The sequence below is a fragment of the Entelurus aequoreus genome, linkage group LG03 (assembly GCF_033978785.1).
Source record: "Entelurus aequoreus isolate RoL-2023_Sb linkage group LG03, RoL_Eaeq_v1.1, whole genome shotgun sequence".
In the NCBI taxonomy this organism is placed as follows: domain Eukaryota; kingdom Metazoa; phylum Chordata; class Actinopteri; order Syngnathiformes; family Syngnathidae; genus Entelurus; species Entelurus aequoreus.
Genome location: NC_084733.1, coordinates 62,980,311 through 62,993,934, shown reverse-complemented (window position 1 = coordinate 62,993,934; position 13,624 = coordinate 62,980,311). Strand labels below are relative to the sequence as shown.

The following is a 13,624-nucleotide window of genomic DNA, read 5'->3' as shown; positions in this document are numbered from 1 at the left end:
CATGAACCACGGCTCCAATTACATCACATCAAATAATCCACTTTGACATTTGTTAAGGGAGAAAACATTGCACATTTTGTGTTTTTGCCACAAAAAAAAACGTTTTTTTCTATGACAAAAAGGGCATAAAAGATTTTTTTTTAAAACATAAAAAAAACCTTTATATCGACAGATACACCTGAAGTTGATCTAAAGATATAAGCGTTTAATATTAAAAATAAAAAAATACAAAATTATATGACTTATTTTTTTAAATGTTTATGAGTGGGGCCCTTTTGGATCCCCAATATTTTTTTTCTAAAACTGTATAATAATTGTATAATAATGAATCAAAATCAATGGTGTCATGAATTATTGACCTATTTACGGCTCCAATTACATCACATCAAATAATCCACTTTGAGATTGGTTTGGGGGAAAACACTGCACACGATGTGTTTTTGCCAATAAAAAGTTTTTTTCTGACAAAAAGGGCATAAAACATTAAAAAAAAAACTAACAAAACATTTTTTTATATTGACAGATAGACCTGAAGTTGATCTAAAGATATCAGCGTTGAATATTGAAAATTAAAACAATTTTATACGACTTATTTAAAAAAAATGTATGCAGGTCCCTGGGACGAACAAACTTGAGGGGAGCCTCTAAATCAGGGGTCTCAAACATGCGGGCCGCGGGCCAACTGCGGCCCGTGAGACGTTATTGTGCGGCCCCCACCTTAATATGAACGTTTAATGTTAGTGCGGCCCGCAAGTTTTATATGAATGCCGCTTGACAGCGCTGTGTGCGGAGCTGAAGCATTCTTGCCAACCCTCCCGATTTTCACCCGTCAACAATACTGAGGACAACAATATTGAGTCAACAATACTGAGGACAACAATATTGAGTCAACAATACTGAGGACAACAATATTGAGTCAACAATACTGAGGACAACAATATTGAGTCAACAATACTGAGGACATCAATATTGAAGACACGAGGTTTAGCGTCCACATTTTCTCCATACAAACAATGTGCCTGCAGTCACATATTATATGCGGCTTCAACAGACACACGTAAGTGACTGCAATGCATACTTAGTCAACAGTCATGCATGTCACACTGAGGGTGGCCGTATAAAAAAAACTTTTATCAATGTTACAAATATGAGCCACACTGTGAATCCACACCAAACAAGAATGACAAACACATTTTGGGAGAACATCCACACGTAACACAACATAAACACAACAGAACAAATACCCAGAATTCCTTGTAGCCCTAACTCTTCCGGGCTACAAGGAATCTACCAATCATGATGTGGTATATGGCTCTCGAGGGCCGAACATTGACGTCACTTGCGTGATGCAAGCAGAGAAACGTTTTGCTGCTTTTCCAGGAGACCCGCACGCGCTCTTCCTTCCTTCCTTCCTTCCTTCCTTCCTTCCTCCCTCCCTCCCTCCCTCCCGTTGGCTCCAGACAAAGACGAATTTTGTTATTTGGGTCCAAAATACTCCTGCGTTAGTGGAAAAGCGGCAAATGAGTGAGAGCGAGAGAAACGTTGCCATGGAGACGAGGGTTGTCTTACGTGCCTGGTTGCAGTCACACGGCGACACCTGTCCGTCAGTAATAAAGTCCCTGATAACCTGGACCAATTCAAACCGTTAATTGTTTTTTTTATTGTTTAATTTGCATTGCCTCACACGATGAACATTACATATATTTTTATATGACGCCATATAACACTCCGGGAGCCGTCACTTTTTCCCGGTACTTTCCGCCGACCGCCGTGTTGCTGTCGGGAGGAAAAGCGGAACGACACACATTGCGGAAATAACATTATTCTCCGTGCGTCGGTTAAAGACAAATATATTCCACAACCCCAAACATGTCTTTTTCAAAGCGTGCAGTGAAGAGAAAGGTTAGTGATGAGCAAAGACAATTCCAGGAAAAGTGGGAGATGCAATATTTCTTTGTTGAGCACAGGGGCACCCCGACGTGTCTTATTTGTATAGAGAAAGTTGCGGTGCACAAGAAATACAATTTAAAACGTCATTATACCACTACACATGCTGAGGAGTATGCAAAATACCAGGGAGATGAGAGAGTGAACCGGGTTGCACATTATGTGTATGTGTATACATTGTTGCTGACTGGAGAAATCAAATTATTATTGTTAGAATAGAATAGAATAGAATAGAATAGAATAGAAAGTACTTTATTGATCCCTGGGGGAAATTCAGCACCCCAGTTCGCTCACAATAGACAAGAATAACAATAAATAATATAATATATATAATATATTATATATAATATATAAATAATATAAATATATTGTACATATACTACATATACTCTACATTTAAGTGCAGTCAAGGAACATATGCATTATACAGTCTGATGGCTGCCGGTATGAAGGACCTCCTGTGTCGTTCCGTGTTGCATTTTGGGAGTCTGAGCCTTCCACTGAACGTGCTCATTCTCCCCGCAAGGTCCGAGTGTAGTGGGTGGGAGGTGTTGTCCATAATGACTAGGAGTTTTGCTTGACTTCTCCTCTCTTGATATTACTTATGACTGATTTATTTACTTAATTCTCATTTTGTTCATTTATATTTTGATTTTATTTTGTGTTGAAAATAAAAATAAAGACATTTAAAAAAAAAAAAATTTAAGAAATCTTTTCTTGCGGCCCAGCCTAACCCAGACTCTGCATCCGGTGGCCCCCAGGCAAATTTAGTTTGAGACCCCTGCTCTAAAGGTTAAAAAAATCTATCTATTGCTTTGGTTTTGAAAATGAAAACTATAAAAATGGCCCCCACATGCTTTCATTTTCCAGTGTGCGCCCCCCAGTGTAAAAAGTTTGGACACACCTGCTTTAGAAGGACATGATTGGCCCTCGTTTAGACCCTCATCGTCAACATTGGCAATGTAAACATGTTTGCTCATAATAATGCTTTGATACTGGCCACAGTTTGACCCTGGAACAGATTGTTCCTTTTTTCACCTGCTTTTGTTTTTTCGTTTTGAATACACACTGAGATGTAACCAAACACGTCCTTTTATTTGGCCCCTGGAAATAATCTTGTGTCAAGAAAGTGCTTGATCTTTTTTTACTAAATGTACTCCTTCTTTCCATTTGGACAGAAAAAAATACATGTACTGCATGACGTTTTAACATATATTATATTATCATACTTTTCCAACATTGTTTTTGTTAAAATAAAATAAATACCTAAATATAATGATTTCAAAGCAAGTTATTCATCGAATTGTACACTGTAAAAATGATATTACCTTTCACAGTAAAATTGGCAGCATGTTACTGTAACTTTGAAAAAAACTGCACTATTGATATTTACTGCAAAATCTGGTGACAGAGCTGCCAGTTTCTTACCGTAAAACCCAAGGATATTGTTTTTATAAATGTTTTACGGTAAAAACTGGAAGCTGAGTTGTCAAAATTTTCAACAGTTGTACTGTTTTTTTCCCTTCTCATTTACCCTAATGTTGTAAAACCCACCGAAAACTTTACAGTAAAATTTTGGTGAATAAGATGCCAGGTTTTTTTTAACCGTAAAAAATCAGTGGTAGTGTTTTTCCATTAACTTTCATTAAAAATAAATACTTAAATATTGACTCATGATTTCTAAGCAATTTCCCCATCAAATTGTACACTGTAAAAATGACAATAGATTTTATGCAAAAATGTGACCATTGTTTTTTTACGGTAAAATTCTGGCGACTGAGCTGCCAGTTTTTTTTTTAACCGTAAAATCTACTGTTGTTTTTATAAATGTCTTACGTCAGTTGCCAGAATAAAAAATAAAAAAATAGTTGTACTGTTTTTCCATTGTAAAACCCACCAAAAATTTTACAGTAAAATGTTGGCGACTAGGATGCCAGTTTTTTTTTTATCGTAAAAAATCAGTGGTACTGTTTTTCTATTTACTTTAATTAAAAATAAATACTTAAATATTGACTCATGATTTCAAAGCAAGTTCTCCATCAAATTGTACATTGTAAAAATGACAATAGATTTTACGCTAAAATTTACGGTGGTTTTTACAGCATATTAAATTAAAGTTAAAGTACCAATGATTGTCACACACACACTAGGTGTGGCAAAATTATTCTCTGCATTTGACCCATCACCCTTGATCACCCCCTGGGAGGTGAGGGGAGTAGTGGGGAGCAGTGGGCAGCAGCGGTGGGCAGCAGCGGTGGGCAGCAGCGGTGGCCGCGCGAAAAACCATTACAAATATGTTTTCCTGTAAAATTCTGGCGACTGAGCTGCCAGTTTGTTTGTTTTTACCATAAAATCCATGGTTGTTTTTTATAAATGTATTATGGTAAAAACTGTCAGTTCAGTTGCCAGAATTTTAAAAAATAGTTATTGTTTTTTCCATTTACATTAATTTTGAAAAAAAACAACATTGTAAACTTTACAGTAAAATGCTGGCGACTAAGATGCCTTTTTTTTTTTACTGTAAAAATCATTGGTACTGTTTTTCCATTAACTTTAATTAAAAATAAATACTTCAATATTGACTCATGATTTCAAAGCAAGTTCTCCATAAAATTGTCCACTGTAAAAATGAACATAGATTTTACGCAAAAATGTTACCATTGTTTTTTACTGTAAAATTCTGGCGACTGAGTTGCCAGTTTTTTTTACCGTAAAATCTACGGTTGTTGTTTTTATAAATCTTTTACAGTAAAAACTGGCAGTTCAGTAGCCAGAATTTTAAAAAAAATGTGTCAGGCTGTACTGCATCAACAAGCGACATCAGTGTGTAAAGGATATCACCACATGGGCTCAGGAACACTTCAGAAACCCACTGTCAGTAACTACAGTTGGTCGCTACATCTGTAAGTGCAAGTTAAAACTCTCCTATGCAAGGCGAAAACCGTTTATCAACAACACCCAGAAACGCAGTCGGCTTCGCTGGGCCTGAGCTCATCTAAGATGGACTGATACAAAGTGGAAAAGTGTTCTGTGGTCTGACGAGTCCACATTTCAAATTGTTTTTGGAAACTGTGGATGTCGTGTCCTCCGGACCAAAGAGGAAAAGAACCATCCGGATTGTTATAGGCGCAAAGTGTAAAAGCCAGCATGTGTGATGGTATGGGGGCGTATTAGTGCCCAAGACATGGGTAACTTACACAGCTGTGAAGGCGCCATTAATGCTGAAAGGTACATACAGGTTTTGGAGCAACATATGTTGCCATCCAAGCAACGTTACCATGGACGTCCCTGCTTATTTCAGCAAGACAATGCCAAGCCACGTGTTACATCAACGTGGCTTCATGGTAAAACAGTGCGGGTACTAGACTGGCCTGCCTGTAGTCCAGACCTGTCTCCCATTGAAAATGTGTGGCACATTATGAAGCCTAAAATACCACAACGGAGACACCCGGACTGTTGAACAACTTAAGCTGTACATCAAGGAAGAATGGGAAATTAATTAATAAAATAATTATTATTTGCAAAAAAAAAAAAGTTTATGAGTTTGAACATCAAATATCTTGTCTTTGTAGTGCATTCAATTGAATATGGGTTGAAAAGGATTTGCAAATCATTGTATTCCGTTTATATTTACATCTAACACAATTTCCCAACTCATATGGAAACGGGGTTTGTACATTCATTTATCTGCCTTAAATAGATTTGTTCTTTTGTCTCTCATTAACACATTATGATGGGACTGTGTGCATGTAGCTTGTCGTTACAACGTTGTCCAGTAGATGGCAATGTTGCCATGTATGTAATAAATCACAAACAGTGCAAAGGGTGAAAATGTTAACAGAACGCAGACAATAACTATTTTTTACAGGTTTACTGCCAAGAAGTTGTTTGGTCTGTGTAACATTTATTTGGTCTCTTGTTCTTGAATTTATGATAGGCAGTACTTTTTATAAAAATATTAATGGACAAAATTATTATTTTAAAAGTAGCATATTTGGTTATTTATTTTAGTTGGACAGTCATGCACTTTAGTTCCTACCTGTTGTTTTCGTACAACCGAATAGGGAAAAGTAAAGATGAGCGTGGCGAAGGACGACGGTTTGTTTGAAAAATTCCCAAAAACTGCCATACTGTCGATGTGATAATTTCTCCGCTCTCGGCAGCACGCATTTTTACTTTCTCTTCTCACTCCACGCAGAGAACCAACAGCCAGACAAAAAGGCGGTGCAACCAAACTTGATCGTTTTTACTGTTACGCGATTGGCTAGTTAGCGTGTCCCTGCCATTGCTCACTGACCACTTCCTGTTCTGCAACCAACCTCGCTTCCGGTTTCCATCCATCCATTTTCTACCTCTTGTCCCTTTTGGGGTTGCGGGGGGTGCTGGAACGTCTGGTTTCATCCAACCCAAAAAATATTTCTTAAAAATCTCTTTTAAAAAAAATATTTGGAAAAATTAAAAAAAAAATGTTTATATTTATATTTTTACAAAATATATATATATATATATATATATATATATATATATATATATATATATATATATATATATATATATATATATATATATATATTAGGGTTGCAACGACTATTAACGATGAAATCAATTAAAATCGATTATAAAAATAGTTGGCAATTAATTTAGTCATCGATTCGTTGGATCTATGCTATGAGCATGGGCTGAGGCTAAGTTTTTGTTTGTTTGTTTTATAACCTTTATTTATAAACTGCAACATTTACAAACAGCTGAGAAACAATAATCAAAATAATAGGGGTGTAACGGTACATGTGTTTGTATCTAACCGTTTCGGTACGCGGGTTTCGGTTCGGTGGTGTACCGAACGAGTTTCCACATGGACATATTAAGTAGCGTACTGCACGTTGTGTAAACAATACTCAAAATGCCGGACATTTGAGGCATTTAAGAAACTCCGGCCCTGACAGCTCCGCAAAAGAGGACATGTCCGGTGAAACCGATCGCTGCTCGCGTGGGCTAAGATAGACTGACCAAACGTCCTCTTTTCACCGGACATGTCCTCTTTTGCGGGGCTGTCAGGGCGGAGTTTCTTAAATGCCTCAAATGTCCGGCATTTTGAGTATTGTTTACACAACGTGCAGTACGCTACTTAATATGTCCGTGTGGAAACTCGTTCGGTACACCACCGAACCAAACCGAAACCCCCGTACCGAAACGGATAGAAATGTAGTTTGTCTCTTTTATCCGATTATTAATCGATTAATCGAATAATAATCAACAGATTAATCGATTATCAAATTGATCGTTAGTTGCAGCCCTAATATATATATATATATATATATATATATATATATATATATATATATATATATATATATATATATATATATATATATATATATATATATTTATTTATTTTTTTTAAATTATCAAACAAAATTGTTTTAATTGATATTGATTACGTGTCCATCACAATATATATATTGATATTGTTTTATAGGCCCAGCCCTACTAGACCCTTTTTAAATCCAACATGAAAGCACAACTTGCTCTTCTCAACGAGCAGCGGGTGCTGCTGTGGGCCCCTAACCCCATCAAAAAGCACCATGTTTATGGCATATAAGAAAGCCAAAAAAACAAACAAAAGTTTATTTGTGTATCTAAACCAGGGCTGTCAAAATCTATTCCCAAGTGGGCCGGACTGGTAAAATCATGGCATGAAAACTTAAACATAAAGACAACTTCAGATTGTTTTCTTTAAAAATTATGAAATGGTCCCATTGGTGTTAATTAATGTAATTTAATCATTTTCCTCAACTGATGTTTATTTTGTACATGCGCAATCATGTACAAGAAAACTTGTCAATTTGGACTCATTTCATGAATCGCACATGAAGTTATTAGAAAGGGATACATATTTATGTGCGCCCGGAAAATGTGTCCCCAGTCATAAATTCAATGTAGATGATTAAAAGCATTTCATTGTGTAGAAATGTGACAGGTTACATTAGCAACAACATCTTTGACAGTCAACAGTCCACTAAAAAGCAGGAAGTATTGCCTCTATCTTAACATGCACGTAGCTCCGCCCCCTCTGAAGCCATACGAATTGCAATTGCGACATCCGGTGGACACATCTAGAACAGCAGGTCCTTTCATTCCGAAATGTCAGCAAACTCGTCTGGCGGGCCGTACGTTTGACACCCAAGCCATCCAAAGCCGTGTTTTTGTTCACTTTTAGACGACGACGTCATCTCGCCTGCGCAAACGTGCCTAATAAAGAGGCCACTGGAGGTTTGGGGGGTAGGGCAAGTCACGCGGCAGAAAATTTGGCGCCCTGGTGCGGGTCAAGGTCACGACCCATCACTGAGGCGACCACCTGCGGCAGAACCCCGGACCCTCACCTAAATTAAAGGTTTGAGTGTGTGTGTGCGTGCGAGTGTAGCTAACCTTTGCGTAGACACTTTCACGCGCACATTCCAATCAGCCAATGCAAATGACTCCGGTTGCCCCGTCACGCACACAAACACACGCGCGCACGCACGGCACTCGTGCGTGAGAGCAACGCGTCTCACACACACGCACGCTAATATTAATGTGAAATTATTCTGCAGGGTACATACTCGTGCACACACTCGAGAGATTATAATCCTGTCTCAGGCGCGTGCACGCAGACAAAAAGCAAAGTGAGGAAGAGGAGGAGGAGGAGGAAAAGGCAGCCGCATCGCATCCCAAATGGACTCTATAGAACACTGGTTTCAACCTTTTTGTGACTGCGGACCGGTCAACGCTTGAAAATTTGTCCCACGGACCGGGGGAGTGGGGTGGTATGTTTTTATTTATTTTTTTTGTTTGTTTTTTTTGTCATTAAAAAATACAATCATGTGTGCTTACGGACTGTATCCATTGCAGACTATATTGATATATATTGATATATAATGTAGGAACCAGAATATTAATAACAGAAAGAAACAACCCTTTTGTGCGAATGAGTGCGAATGAGTGTAAATGGGGGAGGGAGGTTTTTTGGGTTGGTGCACTAATTGTAAGTATCTTGTGTTTTTTATGTTGATTTAATTAAAAAAAAAAAATAATAATAATATTTATTTATTTTTGTATTTCTTGTGCGGCCCGGTACCAATCGATCCACAGACTGGTACCGGGCCGCGGCCCGGTGGTTGGGGACCTCTGTCACCAACACGCGTGCGCGCGGAAACACGCACACGCGCACGTGCCAGAAAGTGCATTATTGCTTTTCCTCCACACTCCAGCTGCTCCTGCAGGCCAGCCAGGTAAAAGGTGTGCGCGCTCCCGACGCACAACACGGCAAACGGGGGGGGGGAGGAAGACAACAAGTCACAAACATCTGGCGGGGAAGTGGGCTTCACGGGTGGGGGGTAAAAAACAGACAGGTCGGGAAGAAGGGAACCCCGAGGTTCTCCCCCAGTGAGGGGCGGGGGGTGTTGCACGGCGTCCACTTACCCAACGGCACGAAATGAAGAACTTTGTTGGTCTCCATGGCTGAGTGCGTGGCGGCGTGGAACGCTCACACACACACACACACACACACACTTCCTCTCTCCGACCGCCTCCCACCCTCCGCCCTCCCCCGCGAGGAGTCAACCCATCATGGTGGTGTCATCCCGGGCTGACGAGTGCCAGATGACTCCTGCTCTCTCACCGGGGCTTCCTCGCTCCGACTGCCCGCTCAGACACACGCAGTGACTCAGCCCTGGCTGCGCCCGCTCGCTACAATACCCGCCGCCGGGTCCTAGTGCCTGCCGCCAGACGACGGTCCTCCCTTCCCCGGGCCTGTCACATTCCCGCCATCTCGTCACGTCGCCGTCAGGACACGCCCCTCCCCCAAAGAGGACGGGATGCAACATGTTGTGGGGTGTCACAGCGCAGCTCCGCATACTTTGTGTGTCAAGGTCAAAGTGTCGCGTACGCTTGTTAAAGCTGTTCACAACTGATTACTACATGTTATTGTAACCATATGTGTTTGAAATGATTGTCATGTCCGAAATATGAAATAGTTGGCCTTTTCTGTGGTATTAATGTGATTGTACACGGGGATGGCGTGGCGAAGTTGGGAGAGTGGCCGTGCCAGCAATCTGAGGGTTACTGGTTCAATCCCCACCTTCTACCATCCTAGTCACGTCCGTTGTGTCCTTGAGCAAGACACTTCACCCTTGCTCCTGATGGGCCTGGTTAGCGCCGTGCATGGCAGCTCCCGCCATCAGTGTGTGAATGTGGAAATAGTGTCAAAGCGCTTTGAGTTCCTTAAAGAAAAGGTAGAAAAGGGCTATACAAGTACAACCCATTTAACATTTACAGCACTGGTGTAGATGCGATGTTGATGTGCTAAAACAGGAGTCTTTTAGCACTCCTTTTAACATATATATATATATATATATATATATATATATATATATATATATATATATATATATATATATATATATATATATATATATATATATATATATATATATATATATATATATATACATATATATACATATATATATGTATATATATATATATATATATATATATGTATATATATACATATATATACATATATATATATATATATATATATATATACATATATATATGTATATATATATATATATATATATATATATATATATATATATATATATATATATATATATATATATATATATATATGTATATATATATATATATATATATATATATATATATATATATATATATATATATATATATATATATATATATATATATATATATATATATACACATTAGGGCTGCAACAACTAATCGATTAAATCGATTAAAATCGATTATTAAAATAGTTGACGATTCATTTAGTTATCGATTCGTTGGATCTATGCTATGCGCAGAGTTTTTTTGTTTTTTTTAAATAAACCTTTATTTATAAACTGCAACATTTACAAACAGCTGAGAAACAATAATCAAAATAAGTATGGTGCCAGTATTTTTTTTTTCCAATAAAATACTGGATAGGATAGAAATGTAGTTGGTCTCTTTTATCCGATTATTAATTGATTAATCGAAGTAATAATTGACAGATTAATCGATTATCAAATTAATCGTTAGTTGCAGCCCTAATATATATATATATATATATATATATATATATATATATATATATATATATATATATATATATATATATATATATATATATATATATATATATATATATATATATATATATATATATATATATATATATATATACTGTATATGTGTGTAGATGTTATATCAAAATAATGGAGATCCATCCATCCATCTTCAACCGCTTATCCGGAATCGGGTCGCGGGGACAGCAGCTCCAGCAAAGACCCCCAGACTTCCCTCTCCAGAGCAACATTTGCGACTTCCTCCTGGGGAATCCCGAAGCGTTCCCAGGCCAGAGAGGAGATGTAATCCCCCCATCTGGTCCTTGGTCTGCCGCGGGGCCTCCTCCCAGTGGGACGTGCAACGAGGACCTCCCTAGGGAGACGCTCGTGAGGCATCCGCACGAGATGCCCGAACCACCTAAGCTGGCTCCTTTCCAAGCGAAGGAGCAGCGGCTCTACTCCGAGTCTCTCTCGGGTGACTGCACTTCTCACCCTATCTCTAAGGGAGATGCCAGCCACCCTTCTGAGGAAACTCATTTCGGCCGCTTGTATCCGCGATCTTATTCTTTCGGTCATTACCCACACTTCATGACCATAGGTGAGAGTAGGAATGTAGATAGCTCGGTAGACCGAGAGCTTTGCCTTCTGGCTCAGCTCCCGTTTCGTCACAACAGTGCGGCAGAGAGACTGCAATACTGCCCCAGCTGCTCCGATTCTCCGGCTGATTTCCTTCTCCATCTTTCCCTCACTCGTGAACAAGACCCCGAGATACTTAAACTCCTCCACCTGGGACAGAGTCCTGTCCCCTACCCGGACTGTACAAACCATCGGTTTCCTGCTGAGAACCATGGCCTCAGATTTGGAGATGCTGATCCTCATTCCAGCCGCTGAACACTCGGCTGCGAACCGATCCAGTGAGAGCTGAAGGTCACGAACCGAAGGTGCCATCAGGACCACATCATCTGCAAACAGCAGTGACGCAACCTTTAGCCCCCCGAGACGTATACCCTCTCCGCCATGGCCACGACTCCGCCTAGAAATCCTGTCCATGAAAATCACAAACAGGATAGGTGACAGAGCGCAGCCCTGGCGGAGACCAACCCCCACTGGAAACGGATCCGACTTACATCCAAGCACCCGGACACAACTCTCGCTTTGGTTGTACAGAGATTGGATGGCCCTCAACAGGGTTCCCCTCACTCCGTACTCCCTCAGCACCTCCCACAAGATCTCCCGAGGGACGCGGTCATACGCCTTCTCCAAATCCACAAAACACATGTAGACTGGATAGGCATACTCCCAGGCCCTCTCCAGGATTCCCGCAAGCGTAAAGAGTTGGTCAGTTGTTCCACGACCAGGACGGAATCCACATTGCTCCTCTTGAATCTGAGGTTCGACTATCGGCCGGACCCTCCTTTCCAGTACCTTGGCGTAAACTTTCCCAGGGAGGCTGAGTAGTGTGATACCCCTGTAATTAGCACACACCCTCTGGTCCCCCTTTTTGAAAAGGGGAACCACCACCCCAGTCTGCCACTCCCTCGGCACTGTCCCAGACTTCCACGCAATGTTGAAAAGGCGTATCAACCAAGACAGCCCATCAACACCCAGAGCCTTCAGCATTTCTGGACGGATCTCGTCAACCCCCGGAGCTTTGCCACTGTGGAGTTGTCTAACTACCTCAGTGACTTCACTCCGAGAGATCAACGTCGATCCCCCATCATCCTCAGGCCCTGCTCCTATCAGGGAGGGTGTGTCTGATGTATTTGGGTTCAGGAGTTCCTCAAAGTGCTCTTTCCAACGCCCCACGACTTCCTCACTTGAAGTCAGCAAAGTCCCATCCTTGCCGTACACAGCTTGGATGGTTCCCTGCTTCCCCCTCCTGAGGTGCCGTATGGTCTTCCAGAACAGCTTTGGTGCCGCCCGATAGTCCTTCTCCATGGATTCCCCGAACTGCTCCCACACCCTCTGCTTAGCCTCGTCCACAGCCACGGCCGCTGCCCTTCGGGCCCGCCGGTACCTTGCAACTGCCTCCGGAGTCCCCTGGGATAACATACCCCGGTAGGACTCCTTCTTCAGTCGGACGGCTTCCCTGACCACCACTGTCCACCAGGGTGTTCGAGGGTTACCGCCCCTTGAGGCACCTAAGACCTTCTGGCCACAGCTCGCATCTGCAGCTTTAGCAATAGAGGCTTTGAACATTGCCCATTCCTGTTCAATGTCCCCAACCTCCACAGGGATGGCAGAGAAGTCCCGCCGGAGGTGTGAGTTGAAGTCCTTCCGGACAGAGGACTCCTCCAAACGTTCCCAGTTCACCCGCACTACACGCTTGGGTTTGCCAGGTCTGTCCAGAGGTTTCCCCCGCCATCTAACCCAACTCACCACCAGATGGTGATCAGTTGACAGTTCAGCCCCTCTCTTCACCCGAGTGTCCAAAACATACGGCCTCAGATCAGCTGATACGATTACAAAATCGATCATTGATCTTTGGCCTAGGGTGCTCTGGTACCAGGTACACCTATGAGCATCCTTATGCTTGAACATGGTGTTTGTTATCGCAAGTCCGT

The 13,624-nt window shown here is 40.9% G+C and overlaps 1 protein-coding gene across 2 annotated transcripts in view; it reads right to left on the bottom strand.

Moving 5' to 3' along the window:
- slc4a11 (solute carrier family 4 member 11) overlaps window positions 1-9,640 on the bottom strand; it is a 195,633-nt gene extending 185,993 nt beyond the window's left edge. The window contains exon 1 of one of the 2 annotated variants that reach the window (XM_062042405.1): window positions 9,406-9,640. In XM_062042405.1, coding sequence (XP_061898389.1) covers window positions 9,406-9,442 — 37 coding nt within the window. In that variant the 5' untranslated portion in view covers window positions 9,443-9,640. Of the gene's footprint in view, window positions 1-8,373; window positions 8,394-9,405 lie in introns of those variants that run through there. The other variant, XM_062042407.1, reaches the window with a different exon arrangement.
- Window positions 9,641-13,624: the final 3,984 nt, after the last annotated feature.